Here is a 21,237-nt window from a genome sequence, read left to right on the forward strand (position 1 = left end):
CTGTAAGTTCATTTAGCTATAAATTACACTTTTTTCTCTTTTTTTTAACACTTTTTTTTAATCACAAGCTATAAAAGTGGGAATGGTTCCCCTTATTTAGCCACTGTTTCTATGCACTGAGCTTAATTTGGCCTTGTTTTTTTTTTTTTAATTAACCAAGCCTCTTTGCTGCACTACTGTATCTCCGACTGTAGTTTGTCTTAAATTGTGAGTTAAAATGTAATCTGAGTCTGTCTCAGAATAGTGCTGCGTGCCTGGGCCAGGTATGTTTAGATCACCAAGGTGGCTGTTGCTCAGGATTACGACTCGCTTGCTGGTTTACCAAGGGGGGGAAACTGTAGGAAAAAAACTTGTGTTGTGTCATCCACATACAGAAAAACACTGGGTCTACTCTGGGCAGTATGTCAGCTGGCATCTGGATAGCAGTTGATGAAAGTCTATCTTTAGTATGACCTGCTATCCTTTTCTCTTTATCTCCTCTGACCCTCCTCTTCTTCTGCCGACCTCATCTGCTCTTTTCTTGTGTCTCTGGTTTACCCAGCAATCTGTTCTTGGATATTTTGCTTGTGTTGGACAGTAGGGTGTTATGCAGAGAGAGACGGAGAGATGACGTGTGACAGAAGTCTCTAGTGAGACTTAAATGAGGACACTGCATCGAGGAGTTAAAGGGATAGTTCACCCAAAATTGAAATTTCACTAATTTTCTACTCACCCTCATGTCGACTAAGACAACTACGAACCAGGGTCCGCCCTCTTCCCAGTTCATCTGAATCTGACGAACCGGGAAGAGGAGCTTCCACTACAAACAAGCTTGAAAAATAGACTTATTTAATTTTTCTCGGGACAATTTCGGGTTTCGGGGCTTCAATACAAGAGGGACATTACATACGAGCAGCATGGAGGTATTTAGATGTTTTTTGGTGTGTCTTTTTGTTACGAAGACAGTTGGTATCTATTTGCAACCATTATATGGACATGCACTGTATGCCGAGACCCCCTGTAACTCAGAGAAGCCACGGATAACTCTGAAACTTCTCCCAGCCCTTAGTCAACATGAGGGTGAGTAGATAATGAGTAGTAGTAGTGAAATTTCAATTTGGGGTGAACTATCCCTTTAAGCCCCCCATGAACTTGACTTTCCTCCTTGCTCGCCCCGGCCGCCGGTCAGTGTCGAACTTCTGCTTGTGACACAATTTTCCATTTCTGTGCCGGGGAGCTGCAGGGCAGATTGTGTTAACTCCCTGTCTTTCCCATGGGCCGTATCCATCTTGGGTGCAAACTCACAAGGCCTTAGCAGGGCCTGGCCTGCCTGCATGCAGCCAGCCCCTATATTTATCCCACTCTCCTCTTCAGAGTTACTAATATGGGCACGCAGAGGGAGGAGGGGGCAGTGGTGGTGGTGGTTGGTGGGTCACCCAGTTATCTGCCCCACACTGTGTGGAGTGGTCCTTACATAGTGATGATTGTGTGTGTGACTGTTGCCCTAACAAGTACCTACTGCTCTCTGACTGGGTCTTCTTTCTTTCTCTCTTTATCAGCCATACTTCACAGCCCACCCCTCATTCACATACTCTGTGGAGTCAGATTCATTTGAACTTGTTACCCCCCATCCATTTTTTTTCCAGTTATCTTTATTTATATACTGTAACTGTATATAACTTTTATTTATCAATGCCAGACACAGTCATAAAGGAATATCATTTCTTTTTTTCTTTTTTTATGACATTCAATGAACTTAAATGAACAGCCCTTGGTAATTTTATATGATTAAAGTATCCACCTTTTTCCGAACGTCAAAAACGTAAGCCGGTTTTGCTCTTCCGGTGGAATTTTATATTTACGTTTCCATGGTTTCGGTAGTCGCGGTAAATGCATGGATTTTTTTTTTTTCAGTGAAAATCTGTAAAACGCATGGATCATCACACCAGCTTTTAACAATGGATATCACACAAATTGACGTCATCCGTGTTAAAAGCCAGCGATAATAGATCCATGCATTTACCGCAACTATGACAACTACTGAAAACCATGGAAACGTAAACGTAAAATTCCACCGGAAATGCAAAAGCTGGTTTTGACCCCATATAGTGACGTTCGGAAACTTGTGGATATCATAGATAGGCAAATGGACCTACACACTCTCTAAATAAATAGGCTAAATAAAATAAAAAGATATAGAAAACAACAAAGAAAGACAGAAAGAGAAAAAAAACAGTTCCAGTTATCTTGATATTTCTTTTTCTTGATTTCATAACTTTTTCCTGCAACAACATTGATTCAGCGTACACGTAATGTCGTTAATCAGCGTACATTCCAGCAGACTGGTTAATGTTATCAGGCCCTCATGCTGCGGCATTACAGCATTACAAATTTATCAGCAAATCAGTTGAGTTTAGCTGCATTACGTAAGCTGACGATGCCGATGTCATGACAGGGTCTCTCTCTGATGCTCAGATCTGCAGAATGAGTTCAAGTCAGCCTGAAAATATGTTGATGGTGTTGTGTGTGTGTGTGTGTGTGTGGAACAGGCCGTCCAGCAACGGTTATCTTTATCGGAAATATTCCTGATTGATAGATTAATCATTTTTATCCGTAAAATGCCAGAACATAGAGAGAACTGATATGGTTTTCCCACAGCTCATTGATATTTATTGCTTGTTTAATAAGAAAATTCAGCAAAGACAGACAGATATTGAGTTTAATGCCATTTATGACAAGGAAAAGCATGAAATCCTTACATTTAAGCGACTGGAACCAGCGTTCGTGTGGCGGTTTTGCCTCGAGCAAATACTTAAACAATGATTAATGATAAAAAAAAGTGAATTTAATCGATTAGTTGCCCGATCGTTGCAGTGTGGAGTCAGTGGTTGGTGGTATGGATCTGTGTGTGTGTGTGTGTCCCATCAATCAGAGAGAAACCCACACAGCCATGTACAGTAGGTTGTCTGTTCTCCTTTTGAATACAGTCTGTTAATAGCTCAAACTTTTTAAAGGACGACTGTATTTTTAGAAACTTTATTCGAGAGTCGTTCACACCCCCCCAACCCCCTCCTCCACCACCACCTCTCCAACCATATGGCTTAGATTCCACTTTCTCAGTGTGTCCGTTTGCAGGCGTGCACGTGAATGAGTGTGAGTGTAACGTTACAGATGACATTGTACAGTAGCACTGCTATACATGGTCATTGCCAAGTACAGTACACACACAGGCCCGTGCTGCTCAGTGGGACTTAATGCAGCAGGAATTTGGGGAGAGAGTGACGGAAATTTAAAAAAAAACAACTAAAAAAGTAGGACGAGAGCCGGAGTTGTGATGCAGAGAAAAAAAAGAGGAAGCGAGAGAGGCAGAGTGAGAGGAAACAGCTGGGTCAAGGGTGGCTGGGTTATGGGAAATAAGCTCAGCACTGCACAAGGCAATGGCACTTTGGTTGGGTTTGTTTTCTCGCTCGTCTCTTGTCTCCTCATCCTGAACATGCGCGGCCTCAGCAAAATTCAGGAAGGACAGTCGGTCGGACGGCTGAGAGGATGAAGAGATGGAGTTACAGTGAAAAAAAGTATAGTGGGGGGATGTTATGACAGGAAGCCTAAATGGCAGACAGACAGCACCGGCCTGAATGTGAAACTTGAAGAAACCGAGTTCACCGAGTGTAAGACCTGCAGCCTGTTGCCAAGGACGAGGATAGACTCTCCAACTCTGCTTGCATAACTTCGGCAGACATACGTACGTGGCTTTTGATGTCATGACCTCCCTTCAGATTGATCTCGCTGATCCTCAGTGTGTACGTGTACGTGTACACTTGCTGGGTCCTTTGTTTGTTGCCCCGGAGGCGACGAAACTGGCCCCTATTCATGTTTAGTAGAACAGGTCGGCCGACTCAACTCCCCGGATCAGTGTAGCTATCTGTTGTCAGCTGTAGCTTTTATTGACATTTTACTGTTTTGACAATGAAATCATACGAGCATAATCTAGGTTAGCGTTCTGTTTAAAAGCTATGTTGAACAAACAGCTGGAGATACTCAAGTCAACAGATAATTAAAAAAAAAAAAAGAAATAGAGTGGGAATGCTATAAAAATGGGGTTTCTGTATAAATCCTAAGCTTTAAGACCTGTGGGTTTGGCTGGATGTCAAGGTTGTGGCTGCACATGCTTCTCTTCCTAGATGGACCAGATCTCTGCCAGTTTGACCTGAGACGGGGGTGGGGGTGTCTTATTTCTGCAAAAACATGCACCGCCATCACATGCAGTGTGTTTTTGTTGACAGATCATCTGACCTCAGTCTGCAAATGCTGCTCTGAACTCAGACTTTCAAATGCACGCCACGGTTTTGTTTTTCTCACAGAACTTCATGTGCTCTCTGCATCCAATAAATAAATGTTGGTGCACTGCCCGCCCGCTGTCTTACTGGGTGACTTCTCCTTGCACTGCATCATGGAGGTTATGGTTTACTAGTCCCGTGGCAGTCACTTGACACGGCCATAAGCAGCTGCAGAAGTAGATCTCTCTCTACTCTCTGGCCTGCTTTTTTTTCTTTTATTGGTGTTTTTGTGTGACATTGGTTAGTGTGTCACTGTGAGAAGAATCTCAACAGAAACGTAGTTATTCACACACGCACGCACACTCTCACAGTTTGGTATCCAGTTGAAACACACTTAATAATGTGTCCTCCTCGACGCAGTGACCTCAGTCACAGTTAATAAGATTAAGTGTTCCAGAGAGAAACAGAACCCAGTTTAACCCTCCTTTTACCCCCTCCACCTCTCACACTTTCCCAACTCCCCACGGTCAAATGAAAGGTCACTGGGGCCTGATTTTTGGCAAGGAGGTGTATCTTTGGGTAAACTCTGGATGTCCCAAATTTCAGAATGAAAGTCCAATTTTTGGACCCGTAATGAATCTTTACTACACCCATGACCGTTCAAGTGGACAAAAATGTCCAATGGGTTTTTTTTTATGTAAAAATAAAGTAGAAATTTTAACTAACAGATATCACCATGAAACTTCCCAAGTTTATTACTCACATTAAGGAAAATATTTTTTGTATTACAAGTTTTGTCAAATTTTATGTGAATGAGGCAATATCTAATGAAATATGCGCTAATTTTCCAGAACTGAAATCTGAACAATGGATAAAGCAAAATCCAAAATTCTTGTTTTATTTTGTTGACATACAGTATTATAGTCAGAAGTTTTCACTGAGAGGATTTTGGATAGCTCTTGTTTATTTATCACTAAATATACTGTCACCAGCCATAAACCCCATAGAGCCCCTTAGAAATGTTGTGTTTTTGCAGCACAAACAACTGGCCAGGAAGGGGTTAAAACTGTTGAAACCCATGTCAAAAGTGATTTTCATGTTTAGTCAAGACTCAGCCCCATATGTATCACAAATATTTTGATGTCTAAATTTTGTCCAGGGGTCATGGAAGTGGTACAAATTGAAGGATCATCCGAGGGATAATATAAGACTTGCTCTGGTGTCTGTGCCGCTGTGTGCTGGCCAGCTCTTATCTCTGCTCCAGCGTTGTGGAGGAGGGAGTGGGGGGAAAGTGTTTGCTCCGTCTTCCCTCCTGGACCCCCGGTCTCCTCCTCCCAGTCCTTCCCATCCCTCCCCGCTGGCAGCTGTTAGCGCGAGTCAGTCTCTCTCTCTGTGTGTGTGTAATCCAGCTGTGTGGAGGAGCAGAGAACATTGTGTTCCGAGTTCACGTCGGGGCTCGGATCTTGTTATGTTCGCGTCGGTCTGTCGGCTCCGATTTGGGGAGCCCGGCTGAATGGAGCATTGTGACACTGACATAAGCACCACGATGACAACACTCCCGTCTGTTCCCTGCTGTCCCCCCTTTCTTTTCTTGTGCATACTGAGGAGCTGCCGGGCTCAAAAACGGTTTTACGATTACATAAAAGAAATAATTATGATCAGATACATTTTTGAAGCCTCTCTATTCATGTTTTGTTTTGTTTCTCTCTCTTTTCTCTTCTCCTCCCAGTATCAGTGAGAGCTTCCTCACAGTGAAAGGTGCAGCCCTGTTCCTTCCCAGGGGTAACAGCCCCACGCCTAACTCCGCACCTCGCAGCATCAGCCAGCGCAGGGACAAGCACACAGGTAAAAAGACGGCGGGACAGCTGCATCGTCTCTCCCCCCTACTTCTTCTGTCCTCCTCCTTTGACTTAGAGATGAACTTCATCATGGAGGAGGTTGAGATTAAATAGCAAAATGAACATTCCTGCACAGCATCATAGCTAACAGCTGGTGTTAACTGCACTGAGACTCTTTCACAACAAGGCAGATCAGTCTTTTTGTTGCTGCAAGCCAAGCCCTTAAATATCTTGCCTTTTTTTTTTTTTTGGTTAATGAAAATTAAGAAGTCAAATCAAATCTTGTATAAAAGGCAGCCTATGTGTTGTGTGGGCTGATGGCTATATAAAAAAACAGCATCAATGCTTTTATTTGCTTTTCTCTCAGTTGTATTCGGAGTTGAGGTCAGATAACAGGAGACTCCAGTGTGAACGCACTGGAAACTCGCCGTAGGGGAAATGATACATTATCTGGGCTGTTATGTTGACCTTTTTTTTTTTTTTTACATGAACAAAATGTCATAGTTCTCCAAAATACAGTGAAACTGAACAACGCTGTCTGTCCAGGTGACCTCCAGAAACATCTTCAGACCATGTTCACTGTGCTGCGGCCGGAGGACACCATCCGACTGGTGAGTAACACACACGAACACACACAGTGGCATTGTTATCAGGGAGATCTTACTCCAAACAAACTGGTTTTGTTTCCTTATCAAATGTAAAGAGTAGAAACTTAATGGATTTTTTAAAAGAAAAGTTGTTGGCACATGTTCCTACTGGACCCTGCAGCATCGCTAGCTCATTACTTTGGAGCGTAGTCGTCCAGCAGTTTAGTATTGGACTCCTGAGTCGGAGGATTTTGTGAGAAACACATAAAACATTGATCAAAATGAATCCCAAGTTTGGAGCTGACTCCAGAGAACCTGACCCACAGTGCACCTCCTCGGTGGTGTGTTTTATTAAAACGCTCCCTTCCAAGTAAACATCCACATATTTCAAACTCCACAGCCGTGGATTTATGATGCCAACTTTGTGCTGAAAATCTGAACTCTCCAAAGAAAACCCGCGATAACCCTGATTAGTGTTTTCTTGGACTCCCGAGCCAAACAAGACACGATACGACTGTTCTCACAATCCTCCTCTCTTCTGTCTGCTGATCTCTCTCTCTCCATCTCCTGCTTCAGGCCGTGCGTCTGGAGAGCGCCTACCCTCAGGTAACCCGCTACATGGTGGTCGTCTCCACCAACGGCAGACAGGACACAGAGGAGAGTCTCGTGCTTGGCATGGACTTCGTCTCCTCTGATAGGTTAGTACCACGGCGACCGTACACTGCAAACTCTTTTTTAGTGTTACGCCAGCTCTCATTAAACCCCCCACTTGTGTCAGCAGCTTAGAAGAGATAGCACTTTAAAGGGATAAGCCACCAACATTTTTTTTTTACATGTCTTGCCTCACTCCTGAGTCCATGACCAGCAGATAGACACCATCCTTTCGACTGTGCGTGCAGTAACAAGGGGCAGAACTGGCGCTCAGCTTAGCTCAAACACTGGAAGTGTATAGGTAGTGTTAGCCTGCCTCCACCTAAAGTCATCAGAGAAACTCTTCAGCAACTCTAACCAGAAACCGGCGGGCCGATCTTCATCTCAGAGCTGACAAAACTCTCCGGTAAGGCATCTTGAGCGGTCAAATGCCGGTAACGGGACGAGATCGGTCAAGACGGAGGGTTCAAGCAAAGACGGTTTATTTTGGTTCAAGCTAGCTACATCGAGGGTAGGTTAGCTAAGTACAAATTCTATCGTCATGGTTTTCTGTATGTAAAGGGCAACGGGTGTTTTATTTTGTGAAAGTAACCGGAAGTGCGTTGATCACAACGGCTAGCTTGAGTAGCGCCGAATTCGTCCGAACAAAATTGTAAACAGCTGGTATTTAGACAAATTAACGACACACTGCTGATCTAAACGGCTACTTTCTCACCTAAAAATGTTTGAAATGTCGATAAAGTGATATATTTACAGAGTTTAGAGCTAAAATGAAATCAGCTTCTGACTGCTGATTTCGGCTCGGGTAGGAGGCAGGCTAACGCTACCTATGCACTTCCAGCATTTGAGCTAAGCTAATTAGCGGTGCACCAGCTCTGCCCGTATCTCCCTTGTTACTGCACGCACAGTCGAAAGGATGGTGTCTATCTGCTGGTCATGGACTCGGGAGTGAGGCAAGACACGAAAAAAAAAAGTTGGTGTATCCCTTTAATGTCTGTTTCTAACTTTGCAGTGTGTCTTTGAAGCTCCTGACTGTAACATAGGACTGGATAGGACGAGGATAAAGTCTTTTTTTTACTCTGCGTCTCGTCTCCTTGTGCTGTCGTCTGACATGTGTTTTTTTTCTTGCTGCCAGCTGCTGCACCGTGGGTCTGGTTCTACCTCTGTGGAGTGACACTCTGATCCACTTGGATGGAGACGGGTAAGACGCCACACCTACGTCCTGCTTCCTCTTACCGCTCCCAGGGGCGACTGTTCTGACGACTTGTTTACACGTTATTCAGCTGTGTTTGTGTTGGTGTTGTTGTCAGACTGTTATGAATAATTAGTGTATGTCCAGCTTTTAATCCCCCCCCCTCTGTCTCTGCCTCCTCAGTGGTTTTAGTGTGTCGACAGTGAGCAGGGTTCATGTCTTCAAGCCAGTTTCTGTCCAGGCCATGTGGTGAGCAAACCTCTGATTTTTGTTCCAACAAATGAAGCTGCAGCCTTAAAAAAGACCCATCGCATCGCATGTCCCCCTTGACTTTGACCTCTAGTGTTTTTTTTTTTAATTTTTATCACCGTGTCTTATCACGTCTGTCCTCCTTGTTTTCCCATTATCTTTCTACTTCCCAGTCTCGTCTTTATCTCTCCCTGTCTCACATGCCAGCGCTCGCCTCTTCATTTCCGTGCTCATTGTCTTCATTTCCTCATTTTCCTCTTTGTTTGTCACTTTGCTCTTCTTCCGACCTCCCTCTTCCCTCAGCGCTCTCTGCTACCTTCATTTATCTGCAGTTACGTATATCTTCGCATGATCTCTCTTCCTCTCCGTTAATCTTTCTATTCGCCTCCCATCTGTTGTTCCCTCATTTTTCTTGCTAATTATTCAACTTACCTCGCCGGCTTGATTTCTCAAATGCAATTTATCATTCCTGTCTGTATCTTTCTTATCTATCATGTTTTTATCCCTTCTCCATCTCATGTTCTGTTCACTCCAAACTTCACGCTTCCTCCTCCAGTGTATTTTTTTGATATTCTCCACACAACCTCTAACATGTGAATCTGCCTCCCTCTCCCCTCTCCGCTTCAGGTCAGCCCTCCAGTCACTCCACAAAGCCTGCGAGGTGGCTCGTTGCCATAACTACTACCCAGGCAGCCTGTTCCTCACCTGGATCAGCTACTACCAGAGCCAGGTCTCCTCCAACCAGCTGTGCATAAATGAGTGGAACGCCATGCAGGACGTCGAGTCGCACCGTGCAAACTCACCTGTTCCCTTCACAGACCTGTGAGTACAGGAATGGATGGGGACGAATACACACACACATACCACATAAATGATGATAAATCAGGAATACCGTTTGGTTTGTGTTACCTTCCGTATAAGGACATGAGATTTCACTCTGTAGCACGGCCCCCATTGATGTGTGGTGTAAAATTCCTGTGGAGTGAATACACACCTCTCAGCATCGTCACATCTCCCACAAGAAAACCTTTCATTGGATCCCAGAAGTTAGAAAACACCAACTTTAGATAAATATCATGACTGTTATGCAGTTGGTACATTTTTTGGTGTGAATGTTTTCTAAGAAAACTGATAGAAAACGTAAATTAAAGTCAAGGAGAGTAAGAACTTTGACCTGCAGACTCTGAATGTAGCGGCTCTTGTGCAGTTTATCAAAACCTTGACATGAGCCGATTGACTAAAGTGATAAACCAAGAAGGAAGTTGTTACTTAGTGTGGACGGAGCTAATCCTAACTTTATAGGAGAGTCTTGGAGTTTTACAATGACTGCTTGCACACATGCGACATACTTCAGCGTTTCAGCAAAATGTGCACAAACGCATGTGAACCCAGAAATGCACAACTGAAAGCAGCTGAGCGCTGTTCTCACGGACAAGCACCATACTTGCATCACAGATTCACAGAAAGCTCAAGCTGATTCATAGCGTCTGCGTTTCCAGTAAGATCAGACGTTCTCAGTCACAACAGCATTGCCCAACTTCTCCTCGTGTGCAGACAGCATTGCTACATCTCGGCGGCATATCGTTCCTCACAGCTCTGGACTCTGGACTCCCGGGAGGTCACGTGCTGTCTGCGACCTCTCGGGGTAACTAACGGGAAGCGCCAGAGGAAGAGCACAAACAAAAACAAAAGCAAACACGAAGGAGGCATGGCTGAGCTGTGTGTGTGTGTGTGCACACGGGGCTCAGGATCACTCACACATGCAGGAAGCTGCAGCCTGTGACACAGGGGAGACGACATTTCCACATGGGAGCATAGAAAACACTGGGAATGACACACACTGTAAAAACTCTAAATCTTTCCAAGAATATTTGTCTTATTTCTAGTCAAAATGTCTCATTTCTAGTCAAAACAAATCTCATTATACTTAAAATAAGACTCGTCACATTAAAAAGTAGCTTGTTTTTAGACGCTTTTTACTTCTTTCAAACATATTTTCACTTGAAATAAGTAGAAAAATCTGCTAGTGGAGTGAAGATTTTCTTTCTTATTACAAGCTCAAAAAACATGCTTTCACTGGCAGATTTTTCTACTCATTTCAAATGAAAATTAGTTTGAAACAAGTGAAAATTATCTAAAAACAAGTTAATTTTTAGGTGATGAGTCTTGTTTTAGGTGGAAAGAGATCATTTTTGACTAGAAATTAGTCATTTTGACAAGAATATTCTTGGAAAGATTTTGACTTTTTGCAGTGCAGGCTGCTGGATTTATGTCTTTACTAATAGCAGGGAAATCCCCCTCCCTGCTGCTTTAGTCACGTGTCTCGCTACCTATTTGGAGCGCCTGTGTCTCTCTCCCTCTCCCTCTTTTGCTCACTCACTCTCTTCAGATATCCTTGAGTGTCCGAAATAGCTGAGGCTTTCACCAGCTCGATTTATGTTTGCAAAAAACAGACGAATGGGTAGAGGGACAGAAACAGGTGGCAAGAGGCAGAAGGAGGAGGCAGAGGACGGAGGAGTGATCAAGACAAAGATATTCTGCCGCTTTGCTGCGTGCACCTGACGCTCCCGCTCCTGCATGGAAAGAATAATAAGTTCCCACCTTCAACTTGGCAATCAAGAATATTTACTACACCCATATCTACTGTCTTCCTGGAAACTGAAATGGCTCACAACTCCCTCTATCAATAAGGTGTGTTTGGCATCAAATGGGCTTATCGCGATCAAGATTACCACCCACATACTGTGAAACTTTAACACACACACACCACACACAAAAACAAATCCAGCCGGTCATACAGTAAAGTCCCTGTTAGTCTTCCAGCAGTCACAGGGCCAAAGCTGCATGACCAGCTCATGTTTGTTGACATGGCAGCAGCAGCTCGTTTCCTTGTAAAAACCATTGAGTGAGAGGTTGAGATAGCGGGAGGCGGCTCGACGTCAGCCTGTTTTTGTGTCGTGTTTGATTTATGGGACTTCGTGCGAATTCCCGTAGGCTACATCTCTGTCACGGCTCTCTTCAGTGGAGCGGCAGAAATTTCCCTTCCTCTGTTATTCATTAGCGCCATTACTCATGTCATCATGCACTCGTCACACATTTAATGCTGCTGCTTTTTTATTTTTTTCTCTCTACTTCTTTATTTTTCTGACGGGCCGTCCCTCCCTCAGGCCGTCTCCAGGCAAGTTCAGACTTGTTGTGAGGTAAAAAGTGTCGCCGATGTCGGTAACTGCCCGGCGTTTGTTTGTTGGCAGGGGTGAAAAGGTTTTTCTTCCTCCCTCAGTCCCTCCCTCACCCTGTGGACTCTGTCGGTCTCTCCGGGGGGGTCCGCTGAGATATTCAGCTGCGAGATAAACAAGGCGACCGTTTCTAGGGTCCCAATGCAAGATAAATGCTGTTACACACCTGTGCCCCCCCCCACACACACACCTCCTTTGTAATCGCTGACCCACTGAGGAATCGGCCCCAAGCGAAACAAGAGAAATTAGTAAGAATGAGACGCTCGCAGACAAGCCGAGCTCTTCTCCTCCGAGAGGTAATTAGGCCACTTGTTGGTATCATCAGCGTGACGTCCGAAGGCTAAATGCGTCTCCCCCAGCAGAGTGGTTAGAAACGGAGCCAGGCACAACAACAGGCATATTCTACAAGAGGACTTTGTTGTGGATCGCCGATGAGCCACGCTCTCAGATTTTCTATTCCCCTCTCCGGTTTCTGAGAATCAGACAAAGTGGCAATTCTCTTGTGGAACAAGTAATCTCATTGAGACCAAAGTGAAAATGAATCAATGAACAGAAGGCAGGGGCCGCCGTTACAGTGGCTGCGACTGTGAAGGTGGTTCTTTGTGTCCAGATTTGTTGTTCGGGCCAATAGAAAATGTGTTAAAGGTGTTTTTAATAAAGGTGTTTGTGTGTGTGTGTGTGCAGGCCCACCGAGAGGGAGCGCACGGAGAGGCTGATCAAGATGCGCCTCCGAGAGATCATGATGCAGAAGGACCTGGAGAACGTCACCTCGAAGGAGGTGAGAGGCACATTTAGCATAAATCTGTAGGGATTCGCACTTTATGTGTTTGGATATTCAAGTGCAAATTTTTCACCATTGTTCTTCTGTAGTATTTTTACTTTCTGATAAGTTTTTATTAAATTTTTTTCGGCCACAGACTTGAGTCATCATTAACACTCATTATGCTTTCCTGAATTGTTGTTATCGTCCTCCCCCAGATTCGAACAGAGCTGGAGATGCAGATGGTGTGTAACCTGAGGGAGTTCAAGGAGTTCATAGACAACGAGATGATCGTCATCCTGGGGCAGATGGACAGCCCCACCGAGATCTTCGAACACGTCTATCTGGTAAGAACCAACAACCACTTGTTAAAGGACAATTCTGGGCAAATTCAATTCAGGGCTGTATTTTCCTAACATTTTAGGTCTAAAAGAAGGAATCTGAAGATTTTCAGTTTAATTTGCTCCTGTTTTGCGGTAGTTGTGTCTGTCCCCGCATCGCCATGGCAGCGATAAATGGGAGCGGATGGAAGTCCCGCTGCTTAGGCTGTTTACAACCCTCAAAGCTGCAATTTCTTTCCACAGACATATTCAAACATGCACCGAGAAGTTTATTTACTAGACCCAAGTTGACGCGCTCGGTGTGTTCACGTGCAGTCGGAAGTTCCCGTTTGTGTCATAAACACAGGAACATCAACTCTTGACTTGCTTGAAGTAAATAAACTTCTCGGTGCATGTTTGAGTAGCCGTCTGATGAAAAAAATTGCAGCTTTGAGGGATGTAAACAGCCTAAGCAGCGGAACTTCAATCCGCTCCCATTCATCGCTGCCATGGCGATGCGGGGACAAAATCTTCAGATTCCTTCTTTTAGACTTAAAATGTTAGGAAAATACAGCCCTGAGTTGAATTTGCCCAGAATTGTCCTTTAAACCACCTGGTCAAATCTGCAGGTAGATGTTAAGAAAGCCTTGTAATGTAGTAACGTGAAGCTGGTTAAATCACAGTCTTGAGTATTGAATGATGATGTGATGTTGACTGGACCGCTGTCATCTCCAGGGCTCTGAGTGGAACGCATCCAACCTGGACGAGCTGCAGAACAGCGGGTAAGAGATCAGTCGCTACAGTTCCCCAGTGTTAATTAACTCACCCTACAGTACACACCGCACTTAGTCGAATGCACACTCAAATGCACACTCGCTAATCTCACTGTCACGTAATGGAAAGATTACGCTGCATGTACTAAATATGTTTCCTAATTAAAATGAGGGAATCTATTACTGCAAAGTGTTAATGTGCAAATGTTCAGTCACTGGATTTAATCACTGTATCCTCTATGAATTAGTTGTGCATTCATTAATTAAATTGATTCTGGATCCAAACACGAGGTCTACTTGGTTACTTTTTGGGTGTTTTTACCAAATATATCAAACCTGCAACATGATTCTTTCAAACCTGCTGTTTGTTTATAGTCTACACAGTGTTTGACCTGTGTGCCGTCAGCGATTCATCGTCTCAATAACCTGCATGGAAATATGAATTGCTGATAGTTATTGTTGACAGTTATTGATATTCAAAGGTCAGCAAGTCAACCTGCCCTCTCCCCGTCTCTTACGCAGAGTGCGCTACATCCTGAACGTGACCAGGGAGATCGACAACTTCTTCCCGGGGATGTTCGAGTACCACAACATCCGAGTGTACGACGAGGAGGCCACCAACCTGCTGGAGTACTGGAACGAAACCTACAAGTTCATCACCAAAGCCAAGTAGGCAAAAGCTCTCTCACACACACACACACACACACACAGCTTAAAGGGATAGTTCAACATTTTGGCAAATTGGCCCATTGCCATAATCCCTATACTGTAGTTTTAGCAGTAGGTTCGTTACCTTTAATTGTCGGTGCAAGCTATTTTTAGAACGGCGGAGCAGAGCCGTGAGCTGCTCAGAGCTACGCTACGGAGGCTCATGGGATTTCTTGGTTTCCCTCATCAAACTCATCAAATACACAATCCAACAACTCCAAAACGCTCTGGTGGACAAGTTGTGACCTGCACATTCACCACGCTATGAGATAATAACAGAACGTTACCAGACAGAGTTTTTTTTTAAGTATATTTTTTGGGTTTCATGCCTTTATTAGACAGGACAGTTCAGAGTGTGACAGGAAACGGGAGGCAGAGAGGGGGAATGACATGCAGGATAGGGCCGTCCGACGTGGGACTCGAACCGGGGCCGCCTGCAGACAGAGACAGAGTTGTTTTACAGGTAAATTCATGCAAAACCGCTGATGTGCGTTCCCGCCGGGGGCAGTTTTTTGGCAAGCAGTCTCTGCATTCGCCTCTAAAAACAACTCTGTCTCGTAACGTCCTGTTATTATCTCATAGCGTGGTGAATGTGCAGGTCACAACTTGTCCACCAGAGTGTTTTGGAGTTGTTGGATTGTGTATTTGATGAGTTTGATGAGGGAAACCAATAAATCCCATGAGCCTCCGTAGCGTAGCTCTGAGCAGCTCGCGGCTCTGCTCCGCCGTTCTAAAAATAACATGCACGGACAATTAAAGGTAACAAACCTACTGCTATGACTATAGGGATTATGGCAATGGACCAATTTGCCAAAATGTTGAACTATCCCTTTAACTCTCCAGTGATTCTCAGTGTTGTTCCTGTAATGCAGCACAGTCCTCACTCCTCTGCCTCCGTCTCTGACAGGAAAGCCGGTGCAAAGTGTCTGGTTCACTGTAAGATGGGCGTGAGCCGCTCGGCCTCCACGGTGATCGCCTACGCCATGAAGGAGTACGGCTGGGACCTGGACACGGCCTTCGACTACGTGAAGGAGAGACGGAGCGTCACCAAACCCAACCCTTCCTTCATGAAACAGCTGGAAGAGTATCAGGGAATTCTGCTGGCCAGGTGAGGTTTCCTATACAAAAAGTATTAAAAGGTGATCAATCAATTTTGGGAAAAGTCTTTTCACGACTTTATAAATTCTTATATTTTGAAGGTATTTTTTTCTGAATTAGCAAGAGTTTGAGTCCTAAAAAACATTGTGAAAGTGTGTGAATTTATTTGTTTTATTAAAAAAACAAAGATGAACCGGGCAAGCGAGTATTCGAGTAGTGTAATGGCACTCGGATGCCGCCCAAGTCGAGCGAGTACTCGAGTACTCGGATATCGGCTACAGCCCTACTGGAAACTAGACCAAAGAGCTGAGGCACATGTCATGACTGTCGTGATTGTTGTTTTTTGTTTTTTGAGAGTGGAGCAATGTTTTTTTTTTTTTATAAACTTTGCCCTTTGATTTATTATCCCAGCCTATTTTGAGTTCTGTTGTATCATAGTGGTCATAATCTTGATAGTCTTTATCACAAACTAAAACTGTTGCGTACAAAGTCAGTCATTGATGTAAATGGTTACAGTTTGAAGCGGCGGTGAGGTATTAAAAAATATTGAGAAGGTCTTGAAAAAGTCTTTAAAAGGTATTAAAATTAACTTGAAGATTCCTGTATATACCCTGCTATAGGCACGGCAAGGCAAGGCAAGGCATCTTTATTTATATAGCGCATTTCATACCAAGGCAACTCAATGTGCTTTACATAAAGACAAAATATTTTTTTTAACAGAACAGCATAAAACAGCATAAAAACAAAAAAAAGAAGCGTTCGTACGGCCGGTATACAACATCCTGCAGTCAGCGCCAACATAACCATTGTTTTTCTTTTCCTCCACAGCAAACAAAGGCATAATAAGCTATGGCGCTCCCACTCTGAAAGCGACCTATCGGTTCGGCCGGAGTCGTCGTTGTCGTTGTGCAAGGCTTCCTCCCACTCTCTGGGCCGCTCGGACTCTCACAACAACAACACCACCGCCTCCTCCCCTTCCCTGCATCACTTCCTGGGCGCGGCCGTGCTGCAGGCTCTCGGAGCTGCCGAGCCCGGGGAAACCGCCAAACAATCAAACAACAACGCTCTCACCTCTGACTCACACACCAACGGCGTGCGTGACTCACCGGTTCAGGAAGAGGTCGGATCAGATTGTGCCGACGAACTCCTCCTGCTTCCCCTCCCCCTCCCCCTCCCCCGGCCCCGAGCGGCCACCGTGGTCCCAGAGGAAAGACTGGACAATTCGGCGAGTGTGGCCGTCACCGTGCCCGTCGCTCTCCCCCACCACCCGCCGCCGGCGCTCCACATCCTACCTCCTACTCCGGAGCTGCAGCGCGCTCGCCGGGCCCCTCCCACGCACCTGTCGCTCTCGGCGCCCAGAAACAAACCAGCAGAACTCTCCCTAAGTTTCCCCGAGCGCAGCTGCAGCTCAGAAGAAATCTCGCCGCTCACCCTGGGATCCACCGACTCGGATACGATAGATCGATCGCTGTCTGATTTAACAACAAGTGACAAACACAGCCCCCTCAGCCCCCTTCTCCCCCCGGCTGCCAGCGACGACAACAACAACCCCAGCGAGCTACAGACGGGCGGTGCCTTCGACAGCCGAGGCGACGCCGACGGCTCTTCGAACCACAGCGCGGACAGCATCGACTTCTTCAGCGCCAGAGAGAAGTTTCTGGGTTTGGCTCAGGACGGGAGAACTCGGACGCTGTCGGAGCAGCAGAGGACGTCGTGTCTTCTTCTGTCCCAGGAGGAAGAAACGGAAGATAAGGAGGAGGAGGAAGAGGAGACAGAGTCGGGGAACGGGAGTCAGGTAACAGACTCTTCCTTCTATTCACTGTTATGTTTCAGGCAGACAATAAGCAGCCGAGAGGCCAAGAGGCTGCGTGATGATCGATCAATTAGGCTTTATTTGTAAAGCACTTTTCATGCCCATAGCAGCTCAAAGTGCTTCACATGATAAAAACAAGGAACATAGGGGACACATTTTGGGAGACACACATACAGAAACGCTATCTTAACACTCAATCATTTCACAGTGACACCTGCTGGAGGCCGAGAAAAGAGTCAAAGACACTAGAGGTTTAACACGCATTAGTTTGCACCTTATTGTATTAGTGGTGTTGTATGTAGAGGATAAAATTGATGTCTCTGCCTATGACCGATGACTAACACAGTCTCCATGTCTCCTCTCTGTCTCGTAGGTTTCTCCGAATTCTGAAGACGGCGTCGACAAAGCCAGCCCCGACCGAACTCATCACCCTCCCCATGACAACGGAGTATCTGTCCGCCATATCGTCACCGAGATCGAAGCCATATGCCACCCGGCGTCCTGCCTCTCTCCCTCTCCGTCCTCCGCCTCCTCCTCCCTGTCGCCGTTTCCCCCGTCCTCGTCCTCCCACAGCCCCGAGCTCGTCCGGCCGGAACATCAGACTTCGGAGGAGGCCGAGTCCTCCGAAGTCGCCGTCGCGCCGCGCGGCTCCTCCACCCCGCCCTCGCCCTCGCACCCGCAGTCTCCCTCAATGCTGCCGCGCGACTGGCCGGCAGGCTCGGTGAGGCGCGCCACCGAGCAGCTGGAGCAGAAGCTGAAACAGGAGATGGAGATGGCGGCGGTAAGTCAGCGGTCGCCGCTGCACTCCCCCAGCACAGAGCATCCCCCGCCGCCACCGCATCATCACTCCACAGAACTACGTATCACTCAGGGAGAGATCACGGCTGAATCCAAGTCCAAAGACAGAGAGAAGCACACAGGGTCAAAACACGAGCCGCAAAGACTCGACTCCTCAGGCACGGACGCACTCCCTGACCCGTCGTCCTCCTTCAGCTCAGATATCAGCCTCGTCTCCGGTGCTATACCCGTCACTGTGCACACATCCATAGATAGCCATATGCCGACATCATCACCACCGGCCGCTACCGGTCCGGCGGTCGAATCGTCTCTAAATACCTCAGCCCGGCTCCATAGCCAAAACCAGCAGCAGTGTCAGACCGCGCCTCACGCCCGCCGCTCAGACCTAATGACCGTGGACGGAGTGACGGCGCAGGAGACGGACACAGATGAGAGACGGACGGAGCGCGGCGACGGTCCGCACGGCGAGCGCGGGGGCGGCTGCGTCCCCGGCTGCGACGCCCAGAGCAGGCTGGCTCGCGGCAGCCAGGAGCTGGAGAGGATTCAGCAAACGCTCAGAGAGCTGCAGGCTTTCCTCCACGAGGGCGTCGGCCTGGAGACGGCGGACGGCGACGACGCAGCGCAGGAACCGGAGCAGCCTCAGGCGCTCAGAGATGCCATGGACACGGAGCCGGGGCCCGGTAAAGCGGCGAGTTGTGAGCAGCAGAGACCTCGAAAGCGGCGAGAGGGGAAGAGTTTCCTGGAGCCGAGCGGCTGGCACCGAGCCGTGGAGCTGGAGGCTCGCATCCGCCAGGCCGGCCTCACCCCGCCCTCGCTCATGAAGAGGTCGGCCTCCTTGGCCAAACTGGACTGTCTGGAGCTGTCGGCCAACGACCTCAGCGACCTCGACCGGAGGCAGCCGCACGCCAGGACGACGTCGACGTCCTCCTCGCACTCGCAGGACTCTTTCAACGCGTCGCCGTCTCACCACGACGACACCTGGAAGAAGCAGAAAGTGTTGGCCGGAAACACTTGTGCCGAAAAGACACTTTCTCCTTGTGTAACTTCTCCGATCGGCGACGACGACTCCTCCTCCTCGCCGCCCAGCCTCTGTCCCAAGGAGGAGACGGGTCAGAGGGAAGAGCCAGACGGTGGCGCGGTCGTCCCGTCGCGCCAGCAGGGGAGAGGACACTCGTCGTCGAGACGTCCGCGGAAAGCGTCGGCGGCGGAGAAGAAGCAGCAGCGAGCCGTCACTGTGCTATATAATACCATGTAACCTCAGTGCAATAGACTGGAAACAAACGGACGCAACTGGAGATGTGCACGTGCGTGAGAGAGAGAGAGACGTCGCATGAAGCAGAAGTATGAATGAATGTGTAGCAGTATAACCTCCTGTTGTATGTACAGCGTGTAAGAGCAGAACGATGAACTTGTGTTTGCATGTGAACCACTGGATGTGCTTGTGTTTGAACTGGAGATCAGGTTTGTATGTACAGAAATGAAATATGAATGTCCAGACTGAGCAGGTGCAAAACTGTTCACACTCCACTATGTCCCCCCCTTTTTTTTCTTTTCTTTTTTTAAAGAGTTGTTTGTTTCAGTGTGTGACCCTCGCTACCTGTGTCAGAGGGGCTTTTTCTCAAAACATGCACTTTACTGTTTCAATGATTTTCTCTTTTTATTTTGGAAAAACTCTTTCTTACCCTGCAGAGGATTCGTTTGCACTGATCTCAGTAGACCTGTCTCTTGTTTTCAAAGCAGACAAACATGTCTTTATTCAGATTTTTAATTAAACCAGGACAAAGCTGACATGATGCTTTTGTTTTTTTTATTCAGTGTTTTAGCAGTAAATAAATATGAGTTTTTCTTTTAACCACGATGACATTTTTCTTGTGTTCTGCCTGATTTACAATGAGATGAGTGTTACAGGCTTGAGATGTAACCTACAACGTATCATTGACTTTACCGCCACCTGTTGGACACACACAGAACTGCAGCATTGTGAGGCACAGGAGAAATGTAGTGAACATGTGTCACAACAGGAACTCTGTTGTGGAGAAAGAAAACACTTAAAGGGATAGTTCACTCAAAATTGAAATTTCACTCATTATCTACTCGCCCTCATGTCGACTAGGGGTTGGGAGAAGTTTCAGAGTCCTCCGTACCTTCTCGGAGTTACGGGGGGGTCCGCGCAGCAGTATTTGTCCATATAATGGTTGTGAATGGTGCTCACTTTTCTTCATCCAAAAAGACACACCAAAAAACATCCAAATACCTCCATACTGCTCGTCTGTAATGTCCCTCTTGTATTGAACCCCGACATGAGAAATTGTTCCGAAAAAAATTAAATACGTATATGTTTTAAGCTTGTTTGTCGTGGAAGCTCCCAGTGTTGCCCTGCCAGAATCTCACGCGATTTGCGGAGCCGTGAACCGGGTGTCAAGGCAAATCGCGCAAGATTTGCACAGACATTGGCAGAGCAGTGAACTGAGACAATGGGAGCTTCCGCTACAAACAAGCTTAAAAATATAGACTTATTTAATTTTTTTCTGAACAATTTCTCACGTTGGGGCTTCAATACAAGAAGGACATTACAGACAAGCACTATGGAGGTATTTGGATGTTTTTTGGTGTGTCTTTTTGGACAAAGAAAAAATTTAGCCCCGTTCTCAACCGTCATATGGACATGCAGTGCTGCACGGACCCCCCTGTAACTCAGAGAAGGCACGGAGGACTCTGAAACTTCTCCCAGCCCTTAGTCGACATGAGGGTGAGTAGATAATGACTAAACTATCCCTTTAAACTACCCACACACATAAAAAAAGACAAAAAAAAACACTACACTGTCAGTGGTCAGATGGGTGGAGATCCAACTCTATAACCTTGAGAATAAAACAGAAATATATTCCGCTTGTCATGTTTAACTACAAGTCGCTGTGTCTTTGAACAAGTCAGTCCCATCTCCTCAGGGAAACCGTC

General features: G+C 46.3%; 1 protein-coding gene across 2 annotated transcripts in view; it reads left to right on the forward strand.

Moving 5' to 3' along the window:
* Positions 1–20,131, forward strand: part of ssh2a (slingshot protein phosphatase 2a) — a 40,044-nt gene extending 19,913 nt beyond the window's left edge. For both annotated transcript variants that reach the window (XM_083984875.1, XM_083984874.1), the window contains 13 exons: positions 5,986–6,101; positions 6,641–6,705; positions 7,258–7,379; positions 8,468–8,533; positions 8,708–8,773; positions 9,401–9,595; positions 12,694–12,787; positions 12,988–13,116; positions 13,825–13,871; positions 14,385–14,531; positions 15,478–15,678; positions 16,497–17,463; positions 17,855–20,131. In XM_083984875.1, the coding sequence (XP_083841001.1) occupies positions 5,986–6,101; positions 6,641–6,705; positions 7,258–7,379; positions 8,468–8,533; positions 8,708–8,773; positions 9,401–9,595; positions 12,694–12,787; positions 12,988–13,116; positions 13,825–13,871; positions 14,385–14,531; positions 15,478–15,678; positions 16,497–17,463; positions 17,855–19,534 (3,895 nt within the window). In that variant the 3' untranslated portion in view covers positions 19,535–20,131. The remainder of the gene's footprint in view (positions 1–5,985; positions 6,102–6,640; positions 6,706–7,257; positions 7,380–8,467; positions 8,534–8,707; positions 8,774–9,400; positions 9,596–12,693; positions 12,788–12,987; positions 13,117–13,824; positions 13,872–14,384; positions 14,532–15,477; positions 15,679–16,496; positions 17,464–17,854) is intronic.
* The last annotated feature ends 1,106 nt before the right edge of the window (positions 20,132–21,237 follow it).

This window comes from Trachurus trachurus (assembly GCF_905171665.1).
Source record: "Trachurus trachurus genome assembly, chromosome: 13".
NCBI lineage: Eukaryota > Metazoa > Chordata > Actinopteri > Carangiformes > Carangidae > Trachurus > Trachurus trachurus.